Source organism: Anguilla rostrata, chromosome 18 (assembly GCF_018555375.3).
Source record: "Anguilla rostrata isolate EN2019 chromosome 18, ASM1855537v3, whole genome shotgun sequence".
In the NCBI taxonomy this organism is placed as follows: domain Eukaryota; kingdom Metazoa; phylum Chordata; class Actinopteri; order Anguilliformes; family Anguillidae; genus Anguilla; species Anguilla rostrata.
This window is the reverse complement of record NC_057950.1, coordinates 23,585,761-23,604,305: the sequence shown is the minus strand read 5'-3', so window position 1 is coordinate 23,604,305 and position 18,545 is coordinate 23,585,761. Positions and strand designations below refer to the sequence as shown.

Here is an 18,545-nt window from a genome sequence, read left to right as displayed (position 1 = left end):
ATGTGGACAGGAGACACCCGGTAAAACCAGTCCGGAATGCCGGAAACAGTGCTGGGAAAACCAGTCCGGAATGCCGGAAGCAGTGGGGGAAAAACCAGGCTGGAATGCCAGAAGCAGTGCTGGGAAAGCCAGCCTGGAATGCAGGAAGCAGTGCTGGGAAAACCAGGCTGGAATGCATGAAGCAGTGCTGGGAAAACCAGTCTGGAATGCCGGAAGCAGTGCTGGGAAAACCAGGCTGGAATGCAGGAAGCAGTGCTGGGAAAACTCGTCTGGAATGCAGGAAGCAATGCTGGGAAAACCAGTCTGGAATGCCGAAAATAGTGCTGGGAAAACCAACCTGGAATGCAGGAAGCAGTGCTGGTAAACTGATAGGGGACAGTCCCCCCACGGGACCATGTAAAACTGCACACCCCAGAGACAGGAGCATTGGGCAGGAGAATGCTGTTTGAATTAGATGCTAAATCAAGCATGATCTACAGCAGTCATTAAAGACCCCTCGCATTTATCGAAAGGGGCGTCGCCTCCAGCGTCCTGATGAAATTCCAGTTTTTTTTCCATCTGGCCACCTAATCACCCAATTTAGAGCGGACCGACCCACCCAATCATCACACTTAGAGCTGACCGACCCACCCAATCATCACACTTAGAGCTGACAGACACAGTAATCCCTCGCGATCATACCCCCCCCCCCTTCCCTCAACCCATCGCTGGACGGCATCCGATTAGCAGCTTCTCCCGCTGACCTTTGAGCGCAAATAAAGGTCAAACACGACACTCACGGCGAGGGCCTTGGAGAGCCGCGTGCGGAAATCGTTGAGGACGATGGTGACGATGTCCTGGTGGGCGATGTAGGCGTAGCCCGCCATGAGGAAGACCTTCCTCGTCCTCACCAAATCCAGAGCGTCCTGGAACGGGACCTGGAAAAAAAAAAACGCGGGAGCGTGCTGATGAGATTCCGACTGTGATGAATCCACAGGACCGTCATTACTGTGAGGGGCTCCCAATTGGAATTCCATCAATATGGAATTCCAAGTTGGTTGCACCATCGTTATGTAAGCCGGTTTGGAATGCTATCATTACGATCAAATCCCATTCTCAGATGCATCTCTACAATATAATTTCAATTGGAAACACAAATTATCTTGTTTGGAAAGTTCACAAACAGATCATCAAGCAAGATGGGAAATTACGCTTCAAGAATAAACTGAATGGTAAAAAAAAGGGGGGAAGTTTTGACTAAAGGAATGGACGCCACCGCCCCCCACCCCCCACCCCCCCTCAGACTTCCCCAGGGCAAGAAGGGCCGTATCTGTTTCTGGATTTCATGTCAACTTCAGGCCCTTATTTAATTACTTAATTAGCCTTAGCCATCCAACATTTCTGCTACATTTACTGATAAGCGCATGAATGACAGCCAAAGACTGTTCTTGAGTCCCTACATGAAACATTTTACTGTGATCTAATCTACGGGTGAACCACTGTCTATACAGCCAATTAGCTGGCTTAGCCTGGTGTAATTAGTGGAAACAAAAACCTGCACACACACCAGTCCTCCAAGCCCAGAATAGCCCACCCCTGGTGCAGCTATATATGCATATTTCCAGGAAGTCTCACCATCAAACTACATCAAACAAAAAGACAGCCATGCACTGTGCACCACAGCTACAGCATTAGCAGTTTAAAACGCTTTTATTGTGAAGGGTTTGAGAGCCCCACCTTGTAGAAGTCCTGCTTTTATTGTGAAGGGTTTCTCATCCTCACCTTGTAGAAGTCCTGCTTTTCTTGTGAAGGGTTTCTCAGCCTCATCTTGTAGAAGTCCTGCTTTTATTGTGAATGGTTTTGCCAGCCTCACCTTGTAGAAGTCCTGCTTTTATTGTGAAGGGTTTGTCAGCCTCACCTTGTAGATGTCCTGCTCCACCACCGCTGCCCCGCTCAGCGTGTACGTGGACTGGACCAGCTTCTCCATCAGGGCCTCCTTCTCCTTGTCAGTGATCTGGAGGAGAGAAGTGCCCCCCGCAGGCGGGAGACAGACACAACACACTTAAACATGGAGGAGCACGTTAACATTACGTCCACTACACTGGACACCCAAGGTGAATGCATGAAATTTAAATACAAATACATAAAAATTTCTCTTTGTACCACCTCTTGAGATCTTCTGAATCATTATTTTTAATACGGCGCAATGGCGTGGGGCATATACTGTGCACACAGGTTCTACTATGATAATACTCAGTCATTCCAAATCCTTTTTAGTGACCATTCACTTAACAAGCAATTATTCACCAATCATAATACATCCAACTACTAGTTCCATCTGAAAAAGATAACTATTTTACTGTCCACAGACAAAGCAGCAGTCACAGTACTGCACCTAAAAACTGGAAAGCACTCCACCTAGTGGTACTGCGGCACACTGCAGGCCAAAGGCAGAACAGCAGCAACTTTAACAGGCCATTCCCAAATGTTAGACATACATTTTCGATATCCACCAACACATTTCTATTTTCTGTATTTTTCACCCTCAAAATATTCCATTCGTCCAGCCATAGTGGCAGTATCGTAATAAGGAAATCTCAACCATTACATTCTCAACCGGTAGCCAACAGTTCTGTGCAGCCTTGTTATTGTCATTTATGTTGTGCACTAGGAGTGGGACATTTCACGATTTTCTCCAAACGATTACAAGCAGATTTGTCCTTTACTGGAGTACTCTATTTTGCTTATTGTTTGGGGGCCTAAAAGCCAGTTTTACAGCAGCAAATCCGCTCAAAGGCATCACAGAGCACTTTAACATTAAGAGGCGAGTCCATGCAACACTCTTTGACAAGATAAAAAAAACTTCTTTTGAACCATTACCAGGCACTAGCCATTTTGCTGCTGTAGGCTAGGGGAGGAAGGGGGGGGGGGGTGCTATACATGCTTTGACCTAATACTATACTATGCCAATTATTTTTGAAAGATGCAATCTATGAGTAGGTAAATAAATAAATAAATAAATAAATAAATAATATTCTGAATACATTTGTTTGTAAATGTTTAAGAATCTGCTAGAGTACTTGTTTAACTCAAGCAAACAGTACCACCCCTAATGTACACCCCATACATCATCCCTCGACAGCCCTAAAAGTCACTGGATAATTGCGAGGGTTGCAAGTTCAAATCTTGGATGGTGCACTGCTGTAGGAAGTGGATCCTGGATGGCTTCGATAAAATATCCAGCATAAATGAATAAAACTTGAAATTTTGGACCTGCAAGCCGCTCTAGCCGTAATAAATCAATGTCCTTCTCTGCAAAGGTCTTTAAAATTTCCAAACTAATGTAAAATGAGCCAATACTGCACCACTCATTTTTAATACAAAAATAATGAGCATAAAAACAAACATCTGTTCCTATTAGCAGTTTCGCTCGATGAACATGGAAAAAAAACTATGGCTGCGCACACACACTATGAAACGCAGCGCCTGCACACGCCTCCGGAGCGCCGCTGTAACCTTAACAATCGCTAATGGGCGGAGATTTTCTGACTGCCGCGTCCGAGCTTCCTGTCAGGAATTCTGGGAAGCCGCGCGTCCTCTGAAAAGTTGCAGGAGTAGTGAGCGGGAGGCTCAGGAACAGGAGCAGGGAACGGGAGGAAGAGGAACAGCAGCAGGGAGCAGGAGGAAGAGGAACAGCAGCAGGGAGCGGGAGGAAGAGGAACAGCAGCATTGAGCGGGAGGAAGAGGAACAGCAGCATTGAGCGGGAGGAAGAGGAACAGAAGCAGGGAGCAAGAGGCTCAGGAACAGCAGCAGGGAGCAGGAGGCTCAGGAACAGCAGCAGTGAGCAGGAGGCTCAGGAACAGCAGCAGGGAGCAGGAGGCTCAGGCACAGCAGCAGCAGTGAGCAGGAGGCTCAGGAACAGCAGCAGGGAGCAGGAGGCTCAGGAGTAGGAGCAGGAGGCTCAGGAGTAGGAGCAGGGAGCGGGAGGAAGAGGAACAGGAGCCGGTCCCACACTAAACCGAACACCAGAGCATGCTCGTAGATCGATGCCTCTCCCGTTCCTTCTTTTCCCGTCAAACAGGAGCCGGTAATCAGGCCCGGCACACAGACGGGGTGAAGGGCCGCGCGGCGGAGCTCTCCAGAGACCCCGAAGGGCCCAGGCGTCCGGATCCACGCCCGCGTCCGCCTGTGTGTCTCAGAGCCGCAGCCAGCGCCGGGCCACACGGGAGCCAGCGCCGGGCCACACGGGAGCCAGCGCCAGGCCACACTGGAGCCAGCGCCGGGCCACACTGCAGCCAGCGCCGGGCCACACGGGAGCCAGCGCCGGGCCACACGGGAGCCAGCGCCAGGCCACACTGGAGCCAGCGCCGGGCCACACTGCAGCCAGCGAAACATAATATAGTCCGCTAATATCTAATTAGTTTGTTTTCTTAATGGCTTTCAGCTTGTTAGCAATAAATAAAGTGCATGGATTGGCTAGATAGCTACCGTTAATGTACTATATGTAATGTACGTATGCTTCAGCAAACAGCTGTTATATCTCACAAGTTATCTGAAAGCAAGCATCTGTATAGAAATTAATGAATGATGGAGCTGTAACGTTAGTTACTGATAAGCAAGTTTCAGTAGAGAATGGATAGTGGTCATACTAGCTGATGGAATGACATTTCAAAAGCTGTGTTGTTTTCACCAATTTACTGCATTCTGATAAAAATAACTATTTTGCCATAATATGCCAACTCGAAACAAGAAATGTATGCCATTCATTTTATTGTGACACTTGTAACGAAAGCAGGATAAAGAGAGACAAATAATGTCTTGGGTTCTGATCAAAGAGAATTCTTGCCACACAGGCTAATAATGTGTTTTTTAAACCCAAGGAGCCACTTCTGTTTTAATTTACTCATGTTGAGCAAGCTTGCTCGAGCATGACATCTCATTTTCAACCTTTCATTCAAATTAAGCACTTTCTCTTTGAACCTTGCAGTCCCTACCAACAACTACGCAAATATTGTGATCAATAAACGACACGAGTGTCAAACCAAAAGATGATTGGCTCAAAGAAACAGGAGTACTTATTCTGTTGTTTTTCAAGTCTGGGTTATCACCCCTTGTATTTAATAAATAAATAAAAGACCCCAGAGTACCTGTGTTCATAGGACACAGCATATTTTTCCCTGCATTTTCGCTCTTTTCTGTGTAAAAGAAGAATCGTGCATTAACACGACCGCTGAAGAGGGCTGTTAGATATTCATAAGAAAGCGTTGGTAGATATATTGATAATCAAGCTGTATCGTTCACGCTCTCTTTGACCCAGACAAGACTTATTTAGGGTACTGGCCCGATTGGGCAAGTGACAAATCAATCAACTGGGCCCAACCAATCTCATCTCAGCCCTGGGCCAGTGGGCAACTCCTTACTGCCGAGTCCCGTTATCTGACCACTGACTGCACTAACACTCTAATGTAACCATCAAAATCCATTCTCCACTGGTATAGACCATATAGCCACATTCGTATCGTGGCACATGTTATTGCCGGTACACCATTTATACGCCCACACCTCCCCGGATGGCTCTCTCCTGCCACTAAATCAACAGCCATCAGCCGATCCACATCCTCCCCCCCCCCCATTCCACAGGGCCTCTACAAACACCCCAGATCCGCCTCTCTGCCCTCCCTATGGCGAAACATACAGGAGCGCTAATCGACTTCCGTCTGATGAATATGCTTTGTGATTTCTACAGGATGTGGATGATATATACGTGGGTTCAGCATGCAAACGACTAATCCATACACAGCACTTGTCCATGTGTTTGAAAGCGATGCTGATTGCTCCCTGTTGATCGTAAATCACAACCACACTAATATTTACAATTTAACATAAAAATACCCCACACTTCCAGATACCATAATGCTACATCACCGTCACATACACAGACACTAAAAATAAAGATTTATTAAAGGGGTTACAAACCAAAGCACCCGTCCATTGACATTGACTTCTTTATGTGTACTGTCATCGTTATTTACAAGTAGGCTACTGGAAAGTAGAATTTACACTTTTTCCAACCGATTCAACCAAAACTCATAATCGTTTGATTATCAGTGTCTGTAAAAAAGCGTGAGGTCACGCAATGTCACTTTTCTGCCACATACAGAAATGAGCAAACGAAATCTTGGGAGTGGTCATAAATAGTGCACCTTCACACGCTCAGATAAAACTCCCCAGCGTAATCGTTTGACGGCTTGACACTGCACCAGCAGAAAGGTGAATGATCTTGGAATTACCCTTTCGACAGGGTGGACAGTTATGGACTTCCTGGCACCTTTATCCTGGAATAAGCTTCAGAAAAACACCCTCCCTGGACACCACTGGAGGAACTAAAATCTAAATTCCATAAAGTACCGTAGGGAGTGGGATTGCTTTTAAGGACAGGCACTCTTTGTTTCTGCTGATGGTAGTTATTGAATACACGGTATATGGTCTGTGTATAATGATCCACCCCCTCTTGGCCGGCACTCCCTCTAAAAAAAACTGTGTGATCAAATGCAGGGAACTCAAAGCAAACGCTCGCCTTCTGCCTCGGCAGTTTATCCATCTACGGATGAAAGAGACGACTGGCGCACTTTATCAATTACACCATTACACCCCCATCGCCAGTGAGAGAACAAGGCCCTCGCTGCAGTGGTTAAAACGCTGGGTTCATAAGAGGAAGTTTGAAAGCGTTCCAGATGGTATTTACGTCAGCGCACGAGGACGAGCACGACGGTCTGCGGAGGATGTGAACCCGCGACCTCCTGGATTATCGGCGTCCGCGACGCTCGGCCACACTGCGATTTGTGGGGTCGTCCACCCCGCCCCCAACTTTCGTTAGCCCCTCAAAGCTGCACACGTACGACCTGGCGCACAGAAAAGGGCAGCAAAAGGAGCGAGTGTTACAGAACTTCCGACCATTTAGAAGGCTTCTCACAGGAGCTGCAGTTCAACAAGCCCGTGCACAACCATCCCGGCTCCTTTTCCAAGAAATGCAATCTATTTTGGGGAAACTGCAGGTCTGACAGCTGCCGAAGAGAACCGCGCGCAGAGAAATTCCACCTTCTACGCCCGGCAGCAAAGTCAGCTTACAGCAAGCCTACAGCGCCCCCTGCTGTCTACAGACTATAAAATCCAGAGGGCTGTCCGTGGAACAGATCACCGTTTAAGGCTAAAGTTAATTCCCCCACATCCGTTCAGTGCTTTTTTCCTTTTTCATTACTCCCTCTGTAAAATGTCCTCTGAAGTGTTGTGTGCCAATTGCAAATGCTGTTAAGACTAAATAAAGATTGACTGATTGTTAACTAAACGAGGTGTGAAGGCTAAACGCGAAAGTCGATGGAGAACTACAGGACGCTAAGCTATCAATCCGTTGAAAGGTTCCTTTCTACAGTCAACCTGCGCCCTTTCGGATGGCAATCCCCTCTGACTGCGAGTTCTGTGATTAACATTAAACTGACCAACTCTCACCCGATTTTATTTTGTAAGGAGTATGATTACACCGCGCTAAGGTTCGGAATAGCAGACGACCAAAAGCGGTCCAAGCGAGCGCGGGACTGCAAATATGCCGCAATTACCCTTTAGCCTCAGTAGCCTTCAGGGTTTGTTTTGACGTGAGTGATGAAGGCAGCAGAACTCATTAAATTGGCCCACTGTGTCATAATGCAGGCCATTCCAATGCAGAACTTTCACAGTTAAAATGGCTCACTACCAGAGTACAGGTAATTCTCATAAAGAAGACAGTGAAAATGGTTGACTGTATCATAGTGCAGGTAATTCTGATACAGAACTCAGTTAAAATGGCACACTGTATCATAGCGCAGGTATCTCAGATACAGAACTCACTGTTAAAATGGCTGACTGTATCAGAGTGCAGGTAATTCAGATACAGAACTCAGTTTAAATGGCTGACTGTATCAGAGTGCAGGTAATTCTGATACAGAACTCAGTTAAAATGGCTCACCGTGTCATAGCGCAGGTCATTCTGGTGCAAGAACTCGGTCTTGTGTCTGGAAGGCAGATCGGCGAAACGGTGGCGGAAAAGGTCCATCTCCTGCTGTATGAACCAGCGCCTCAGGTCCTCCCTGGAAAGGCCAGCATCACCACGTTCATTACGCTTTTTAAAGCACTTTGAGGCGACCTATGTAGGGGCTGTTTGGTGAAAAAGTGCCCAAAGCCATTGTGGGAAGACACAGTAATACAGTCAGGACAACCCCAATGCCAGAAGCTGTCAGCTAGCTGTTCTTGAGCCCTAAAACACGACCAGTTACCATGACAGGGAAGCTCCACCAATCAAAGTTCACGTCTGCTAAAGAGGCGGGGCACAGGATAGAGGTGTGCTGCTCCATTCCTGAAAGGCGCCAGCTTTTTAAATTTTACTCCTTTTTCCTCTTACTGAAGCTCGCCTCCTTTAGATCAGATTAAGGCTGATTCGCTCTCTGGGGAGGCTCCAGGCAGCAGTAAAAGAGCGGGTCAGTGGGCCCCCGAGCCCGGGGCGGGGCAGGGCAGGGCAGGGGGTCCGCGTTCTGAGAGGGAGAGCCTTACGTTTGGCAGTAGGCCAGGCGGAGGATGAAGTGGGAGATGTGGTCCTTCCTCCGCTTCTCGCACTCAGTGGGGCCCGTCTCACGCTGCTTCCGGTCATCCTGAGCCTAACAGGCAAGAGGAGAACATGAGCACACAGCTAGCGTTAGCGCTAAAGCAGCATTAGCAGCACAGCTCCACAAAACACACAAGCACTGAGTCATTCACACACAGGTCTGATGCAAACATGTTGCTCTTACGTAAGTATTGGACACCAGGTTTCCACTGTCAGTTTTTTTTTTTTTAGCCTGATGCTCATTTCCTGTAATTACAGCAGCTGTGCTCCAATCCCACTGCTGATATAAACACTCAATAGACAGATCAATATGGGCCTCACAGATCACTCTGGCTACGCCTGCCAACGACTTAATAATAACAATAATAATGGACTGAAATAAAAACATTTTCTTAAAACGTCCTGAAGGTGGAAGAAAAACTATCAATGTACGCAATACAACGGCCTCATATTGACAGGTTTATCATATTTTTTAATTGTGGTCCTGAACTCCATAAAAAAGAGGCCATTGCATTAACATACAATTTGACCATCACTAGAGCAACAAATGATAAACAGGCCTGAATCCCCCCTCCCCCCCCCGGCCCTTCCCACATCGCTTAGCAACCCCGCATCAGCACCAGTGAGTGTGCCGCAAACAGCCAACGAGACTGCGGGAACTCACAGAAGCCTCTAACTTGTACGGGAAGTTGAGGTTGGAAATCTCAGCGCTGAGCTTTCTGTAGTAGTCCTCCGAGCCCTTCACGTAGCTCACACCCAGAGTCTCCACCGTCTTCAGAACTGGAAAACCAGACAGCCTGTCGTTCATCTTTAGCTTAAAACAAGGACATTTCAAATGAACCACTCCTTGACTTAAATCAGTCTTCAGTACCAGAATATAAAACAGCCTGTCACTCATCTTTACGTTAAAATAATTACAATTCAAATGAACCGCACAGTCAGTCAAATCAGTCTTCAGAACCAGAATACCAAACAGCCAGTCACTCATCTTTACGTTAAGATAAATGCATTTCAAATGGACCACGCTGTCACTTAAATCAGCTATTCTGACAAACATATTCAGTTCTGCTCTCAAATATCAGGCTATATTACACAACGAGCTAAGATTTGGAGGGGGTGCTCCTGACGTGCGGGAGACGTCCTTACGTTTGACCCTTTCCACCGCGAACGTCTCGAACTCGGCGAGCGAGATGTTTTCGGTGGGAGGCACCCCGTACAGCTGCAGACAGTGCCCATACTCGGACTGAGAAGGACCAATCGCTTTCCTCCTCCTGCCGAACTCCATGGTGGTCTCTACAACCGGCAGAGAGTTAGGAACATTGATACAGCAATGCGTTTCACAACCCAGCAGCACTGCCTGACAGTGAAATCAAAACAACGCACCATTACCACGCTCGTTTTATTTACATTACAGGTATGACAACTGTTATTAGCACTGTGACATTTTCTATTTTGTTAACCTGGAAGCAACAAAAATGTTCTTTTGTTTACTAGCTATACCATACCTACACTACGGCTATTATTATTGTATTCAAGATTCTTAGAGACACATTTTGCATCATATCATCACTTACTGTTATTTCTCATTTAGTATTTAACGTTATACTTTAGATTGTACATTTCATTCATTCATGTATTCATTATATACCATGTCAACAAAGCAGTTGAGGGTACTTAGTTAATTAGCTAGCTCGAACAAAACAAAACGACAACGATTAGAGTAAGAAATATATTCTACTCTATATGTTTTACTCTATCATTAACAAAGATTTATATACACAACTTCATTTATCAAGTACGGGGTATGAATAAAGCTAGAAAGTTAGCAACGATGCCGTTCATTTCGGTGCGTTATGAAGCTATACAGTTCGTGGCTGTCATTTGCTACCTAGCAATGCTTGCTTGCAAGAAACATATTCGGCGACTCAAGGTTATATTGTAGTTTAACTAGCCAGCGTACAACAAAAACGAAACAGTCCTATACCGAAGTTTGTACCGCTAAATAAGATGTTTTTTGTAATCTTCCGCAGTCTCGTGTAGCTGGCTAGTGGTGATGATAATAAGGTACATAGGGAGAGCGTTCAAATATTTTAACCTATAATTGATTAGCACTTAAAGTCTCAATTCTTATGTCAACCAGAAACGGTAAAACATACTCATGATACATTCTATAATAAATCATTAGTAAAGCCACCGTACTTACATTCTTGAAGTTGGCTGAAAGAAATCCTTTCTTTTCCTTGACAGTCCCGCCAACAAGCAATATCCGTCAAAAGCGCGGGTAAATGACGTCAGACAGAATAAGCAAATCATTTCCAACCTTCTTCTTCTTCGGTGGATTTAGTTAAAGTGTATGCTGCCACCTACTGTGTTGGCAGATGGATTGATGGATTAAAAAACTTTATGACATACTGTATTATGACAACGACATTACGAATGCAGAAAGCCAAATGGCTAAATACAAATAAATAAATAAATAAGAACACAAATTTTAAAAAACAAAATTTCCTAACTTGTTTTGTATTATTGTCCCACATTCTACTGCCCAGTTCTATAGACTTTAAAAATGGACAACTCAATTTTAGCACTGCTATCCCTGTGCAGAGCTATCCCTTCCACTACGCAGATAGGGCACCGTGCCTCGGGCCCCGCCTTTTCTCCCAGGGCCCCGCCTTCTAGCCTAGAGCCCCAGCAGCAGCATTGGCTTCCAAGTAGAAGAATCAGAAGGTGCCAATGTAAATGGTAAATGGACTGCATTTATATAGCGCTTTTATCCAAAGCGCTTTACAATTGATGCCTCTCATTCGCCAGAGCAGTTAGGGGTTAGAGGTGTCTTGCTCAAGGACACTTCGACACGTCCAGGGTGGGGTTTGAACCGGCAACCCTCCGACTGCCAGACAATCGGTCTTACCTCCTGAGCTATGTCACCCCAATGTTTTGGAGGGGCCCCCAAATTATTATTTGCCTTGAGCCCCCAAAAGTCTAGGAACGGCTGTGCCTGTGTAGCCCAGAACCCCACCAACCCGGATATCCATACAACCCACTATTGACACCAAATTCTGATCAATCACCATCAATTATACTATATAACTAGGACAGGCAGACAGACTGACAGACAATGCCCTTCTCTCTCCGTTGTGTTTGCGCACACAGCACAGTCACACACGCCGCCAATAGGATACCAGGTGCAGTTTGACCCTGGTGCCCTCGGTGCCCCACATTGTAAGAAAAAAACGCAAATATTGAACCCCTAGGGCAGGGGTGGCCAACCCAGGTCCTGGAGAGCCGCAGTGTCTGCTGGCTTTTGTTTTTACTCGGCACTTAATTGATCAATTAAAGCAGTTGATTACATAGTTAACTCACCTCACCTGGTTTATTTTGTGTAAGTGGTTGTTGTATTTAAAGTCAAAACAAAAACCCGCAGACCCTGCGGCTCCCCAGGACCGGAGTTGACCACCCCTGCCCTAGGGGTACAATGGGTTGTCACTGGGGCCGTACCCTCAAAGCTACACCCATTGTATCCTTTTCACCTAAATGATAATTTCCTACCTTCAACTTATGCTCATTTCATTAAATCCAGATGGGCTGGTGGCACATCAGTCAAGCACAGCGCTGCCACCCAATATCCACAAAATAGTATTCTGTGAGATTATTAGGGGATAGGACAACAAACTTACATCTGATGCAATTTAGAAAAAATGAATGCAGTCTGTGACCATATTATTGATAATATGTATCTGTTTGTTGAAATGAATGTAATTTTAACATGTGGCAATCACTCTGTCCATCCTCACTGTGTGTGGGGGCCAAGCACACTGGAGTTCCCCTTCAAGCAGGTTCATCACAGGTCCATGTGTTTAAAACCTGTTAGTAATTGGCCTACTATGAAGCAAGTGTTTTTTCAGGTATTTAGCTTTTTGGCCATTACATGATTTATGAAGGTCATCAGACTTTGGTTTCATTACATCAGTGTGCTCTCTCCTTGACAAAGGGAGCCAGGCACGTGTGTCACCTCATATTTTTACCCCAGTGAAACAGAAAGCCATGGAGGACCTCTTACAAATTACTCAGGACCCTGCCGAAAAACAAAACATAAATGATGACATGCTTCTGTGGGATTTTTATTTAACGATTTCTAGGAGTGCAAATAATTGTGACACACACATTTTTGAGAAATTATTTCTTTGAACAATTTTACCTCAATTAAAGGTGTGATTCTCATATTGCGAGTGTGAGATCACCCTGATAACCAGCTTTTGCTCATCTTTACTGAGTGCCAACAATTCCAGAGGGCATTGTACATGTATCCCTGTTAATAGAGACAATATTCATGCCTTTTCAGGGCACTATACCATTGATAAGGTTTTATATCCTTTGAGGTACAGCATTGTACTGTTTCAGAGTGGCTCATTTCATGGTAGAATAGAATTGGCCCACCTAGGACTCAATATTTTTTTCAGAACAGCCACGCCAACCAATACACAAGGCTGTTACTTATAGCAACCTCCTTCTGTTCCCCGTGTTCTTCTTCTTAAAATGTCTTCAACACCTTTTGTGGAATGGCAAATCACAGCCTAGTAGCAACACTCATAGCAACCCCTGTTGTCCAATCAGGAGGGCCGTAGACAAGCATACTCTCCTTCATAGAGTGTTATGTCACCATACCACTTCTTTTCCCACCTCGGTTCACAAGTTAAGCTGGCACGCACTTACGTCGGGAAGTGACACTTCATGAGCAAGCGAGAGAACCACAAGCACCCAATCCCTCCTTCAGTGACACTGGCACCAATTATGCCCAATTATGTGTGGCTCTGCAGGGTTGCCAGCTAACATTGGCACTGGCACTGTCCAGATTTGATACCAGACTGTGGGGATTATCCATGCCCTGGAAGTATCTTACAAGATGAGCTACCTACTGTAGCAGCCGCCCCCCCCCCCCCCACCAAACCCCTAACCCACTTTCCCTTATAATAATAAAGCAGTGTTTCCAGACCCAGGTCCTGATGGTACACTGCAACACACTCACTCACTCAAGTTTAGCAGTCTGAAGATTCTCCACCAGGGGGAGCTACTAGCACTCACAGCACAGCTAAATGGTGCTTCACATCAATGAGGCTGTGTGTCCTTGCTGCTCCAGCTTCACCAGGCTGTGAGTTCGGTAGGCATGACTGAGCTGTCACTGCGCGTTACGGCTGATGTGTCTTTCATTACAGGAAGCTTTCCGTGGTGCTGGCTGAGGATAAATGGACCCTTGTACATGTTTATATTTTTATTTTTCCTCTTAAATTTAATAGCGCCGTCAGATCAAGGCCATTATTGCCGCACACCAGAGTTGGAATGAGTGACAGTTTTCTGTTTGTTCTGTAATACACTGCAGTAAGACCTGACAAGAAGCAATAAATTCAGCTTAAAAACTAATGCTCGTAGATGACATTGACTTTGGTATCTGACAGCCCCTTAATGTCTAAATGAAAACTCAAACCCTTACACAGGTAATAAACAAAACATGGAAAGACACTCGTATAGTCTCTTAATAGGGAGTTTGACCAGCGTATGCAAGCTATATATGTGTAATGGCAAAGAATTGTTATGGAAATCTGCAGGGGGAAAACAACAATCTCATGCTCTGTAGATGGGGGCATTGTCAGTTTGAAAGAGTACCCTCTCATGATGAACAGTATCCTTTAACGTTTGATGGAAATTATCCCTTCGCGTCAAGTACGGTTTGACATCGACCTTGTCTTCTAAAAATATGAGTGTATGCCAAAACAGTGCCAGGAAAACCCACCCAATACATTACCACAACACAACCACAACAACCTTCCATTCTTGTATTTACATCTTCAGTTTCACTGCCAGTACATTCTTAGCAAAATCTTCCCCATGTGTAGTAAGAACCAACAATAACTTTGTAAGAACCTGTACCAGTTATTTAAGAATAAATGGCTGGTCTTCACTTCTGAGACATGCACCACAGTCTGAAATTTAATCCTCACTGCAGCAGTAGCAACTGTGGCTAGCTGACCTGGAGGATGGCACGATCGTCTCTGTCGTGGTCCAGATCGGGGGGGTTATAATGAGTAGAGTTTATCCCGCCTTACAATGCACTTAGTGACTCCTTTGGACTATGAGTTGCTTGCTGTTTACCCGCACCCCCTAAACAACAAGTGCTGTCCTTCACTGCCGTGGCTATTCAGCTCCGCTTCTGGGCAACAGAGTGACAAGTTACAAGGTTGAAGGGACGCAATGGGGCATTTTAATTATAAGAATAATAATAATAGTAATTCCTTGCATTTATATAGCAATTTTCTCAAATCACTTTACAGTGATATGGGTGAAAGTTATACCTCAGCCACCACCAACGCGTAACACCCACCTGGGTGATGCACGGCAGCCATTTTGCACCAGGATGCCCACCACACATCAGCCTAGCCGAAAAGGGAGATAACAATTAAATCAGGGAGATTATTTTAAACGAGAAGAAAAAGAAGGAATAAGTGTAATAAACGATGTTAAGGAAGCTAATTCCTCATCCAATTTAAAAGTCGAAGCTTAATAATTGAATCGTATACTTCGGTTCTAACGTTCACCCAACACTGTCTGAATGAATACAATTAGCTTTATCAGCAGCCATTAGCGAACGGTTGGCACACTGGATCATTTTCTACGCGCAGCCTACCAGACAAAACATTGTACTTATCCCATTAAGAGAGCATTACTTTATTGCCCGTTAACAAGGAGAAGTAGAAACGCAGAGTTTATCTCCTTGTAACAATATCCATTCTCTGTCTGATGCTGATAGCCTGCGTTCATCTGTAATTCTACTAACAAAAAAGTACCAGAGATAAGTAACATTTCTCTCACTGTTCTGACTCAGTTTCCAGCAGGGTAATGTGAATTAACAATCTTTTGAGGAGTTTCTGGGTGAATGTATTAAAAATGGCTGACGTCAGAACACCCTGCAGATGAGGAGCTGGTTGTTGTATTTATAGGAAAAGTAATTAAGTTTTTGCTACTACAAGATAGTGCTGCTTTTCTCTGAGGCTCTTACAGTAAATCCTTCAAATTTCATCTTCATTAATTTCTTTTTACTGCTGCTACTGCTACCAATACTGTTATTATTATTATTATTATTCAACACTGATGAATAATATTCCTGATCACAGAGCTTCTCCACCCTAGCTCCCCAATGGTGGAACGAACTCCCCATTCCTCTACAAATCACTCGGTCATTGCCCATCTTTCGCTGTGGTCTGAAGATGCATCTCTTCAGACTATACCTGGACTATTACTACTCTGTAGGGCACTCTCAATCTAGGATTGCACTCATCACTTGAATCCTTCTAATTTGATCTTGTAGCACTTTAATGTTACACTTGTATCTACATCCAAGGCCATTCTAAACAGAGACATAATAACATACCCCCCCCCCCCCCCACCCCACTGCCCTTGAGCATTGCTGCTGCTGAAAATGTATTTTATGTATTTTAGCTGCTCTTTACTGTCTGTTTTACACTGTGTTGCCAGAATGCCGAAGGAAAATTTCCATTTCATGTAAATGTAATGGACAATAAAGTTTTCTTATCTTATCTTATCTTATCTTATCTTATCTTATCTTATCCTTATATTGCACTTGTATCATTATCTTGATGTTGTAGCTTGTTGTCATGTCTCCTAGTTTGACTTACCATAACTTTTTGACCTAGCCTATGTTTACTGTGTGAACTGAACTTAGTGTGTTCATGGCTATGGATAACTGTTACATAATGAGTATTGTACCTTTTCGGACCTGTTTTTTGTAGTTCTTCCAATGACCTTTGGTATGTACTTATTGTGCGTCACCTTGGATAATACAAATATCCTGACTTCAGCTTGTGCATTGTCTAATTTAAAGCATATTGTTATTAAAAGAGTGTTTTAATCTTGATTTGTTAAACTGTATAGAAATGATTGTGATTGTGAAGTGATGTGCTAATTAATTATCTTATAAGGACATCACAAGTGAATTTGCACAGCCAGTCTGCAAATGAGACAGTAGTGTCACTATCAGCTCAATTTATTTTTTATTTTTTTAAATCAAGGAAACAAATATGGCCAAATTGGCCAATGCCAATGACAAAGCTAGGGGGCAGTGAAATTAGCTGATTTCTGCAGAGGTTCAGGCCTCTACCTAGTGCAAATTTTACAATATGTAAACAGTGTAGCGGCCATATTGGAATTTGTAGCTGAATCGTGTGACCTATGGGTATCTTGATTCATTCAAGAAGGAAGAAGCAGATCATTGCCTGCGTCATTCCCTGCCTTAATCCAGCAGCTTCAGGGGACCTCCCTGGATCTTAGACATTTCTCAGAAGAGTAAAAGACAATAGCACACATTTGCTGTTTTGGTGCATTGCCCTGAAACTCCATTATTGATATCTTCGATCTGTTTTTTTTTTTTTTTTGTATCATTTTATATTTATGTATCCTGCTGCCTTTCTGGCTAGAGCTTTCTTAGAAATAAAATGAATTAAAAATAAAACTATTTCATAAAACTACATTTCAGTAAAATATAAAGAGAAACTATGGGTCAATATTAAAAATTAGTTCTAATATCATCAATGATCAACACACTGCATATTGGTCATTTCGGGTTGTTAGCTTCTGTTCAATAACTGTTACAGATGTGAAATCCAGAACAACTGAAAACAATTAAGACATCAGCGGTTTGGAATGCATGACTTCTCATTTTTGGATGCAAACCCCTGATTGGTCATCGTCTGGGCCCCTTCCTCCGCTGCTCCAAAGACCATTCTCCCTCAATGACATCACCATCTAGGAACGTCTGCAGTTCGAGTGGGCTGGTGTCCCACTAAGCAGTGAAACCTTTAAGATGGCACCTGTTCTTCATTTTGAAGCACAGTGCAGCATTTTATGGATAATGTCAGCTCTGAGACTTGTAGATAACAAAAGAGTAAGAAACCAGTCCCACCCAGCAATTTTCTGATAATCATTCAGGTTGAAGATATAGAATGAAAGAGCTTGGTACATCCTTCACATTGTACCAATTCATCAACCTCTGAAGCTATTATGATTAAGACCGTGTAAAAGGTACAGAAATAAGTCACATCAGGAAAAAAAAAGGTTTTCCATTTTAATGGTATTTTGCATTTGTTTTATTTTGTTAGTTGCCGTAAATGTATACAGATTGGCCATCACTACTGAGAACCATGAATTGATCTGAAAAGAAAAATCAATCAATCAATCAAAAAAAAAAAAAAATCAGCTTTGAGAGAAGTTCACTGGAGAGTTCACGTCACTGGTGATCTCCACCATACACACACACACCCCACATTCTCCACCCCGCACCTCACACTCTCCACCCCACACACACTCCCCACATTCTCCACCCCACACCCACACCTCACACTCTCCACCCTACACACACACCCCACACTCTCCACCACACACACACTCCCCACACTCCACCCTACACACACACCTCACACTCTCCACCCCACACCCACACCTCACACTCTCCACCCCACACACACTCCCCACACTCTCCACCCCACACCTCACACTGTCCACCCCACACACACTCTCCACACTCTCCACCCTACACACACACCCCACACTCTCCACCACACACACACTCCCCACACTCCACCACACACACACTGCCCACTCTCTACATCCTATGCACACACCCCACTCTCTACATCCTACACACACCCCACACCACCTCTTTGAAGCTGAAACCCTCAAAGGCTATTTAAATATAAAAAGAATCAAGTTTCACTGACATTGCAACTGTTGAATCAGCTCTAAATCCATGGTGTTCACATGGCCTTATGCCTGAAGCAGATCCTGAGTCCAACACCAAGTCTCTATGCAACCACTGCAAGGCTAAAGTGATGTTCACCTGTGCATGGTAGGGGAGAGTTGGGCAAA

The 18,545-nt window shown here is 44.5% G+C and overlaps 1 protein-coding gene across 5 annotated transcripts in view; it reads right to left on the bottom strand.

The window, feature by feature from the left end:
• Window positions 1-10,936, bottom strand: part of prim2 (DNA primase subunit 2) — an 80,115-nt gene extending 69,179 nt beyond the window's left edge. For 4 of the 5 annotated variants that reach the window (XR_010327077.1, XR_010327078.1, XM_064317500.1 and 1 more), the window contains exons 1-7: window positions 10,816-10,936; window positions 9,759-9,905; window positions 9,277-9,392; window positions 8,561-8,664; window positions 7,980-8,100; window positions 1,898-1,993; window positions 780-917 (exon numbers count right to left, since the gene is read on the bottom strand). Coding sequence is in view for 2 of the 5 variants with exons in the window: in XM_064317500.1 (XP_064173570.1) it covers window positions 780-917; window positions 1,898-1,993; window positions 7,980-8,100; window positions 8,561-8,664; window positions 9,277-9,392; window positions 9,759-9,897 (714 nt within the window). In the remaining 3 variants the exon portion in view is untranslated. The remainder of the gene's footprint in view (window positions 1-779; window positions 918-1,897; window positions 1,994-7,979; window positions 8,101-8,560; window positions 8,665-9,276; window positions 9,393-9,758; window positions 9,906-10,815) is intronic. The other variant, XR_010327079.1, reaches the window with a different exon arrangement.
• Between the last annotated feature and the right edge of the window lie 7,609 nt (window positions 10,937-18,545).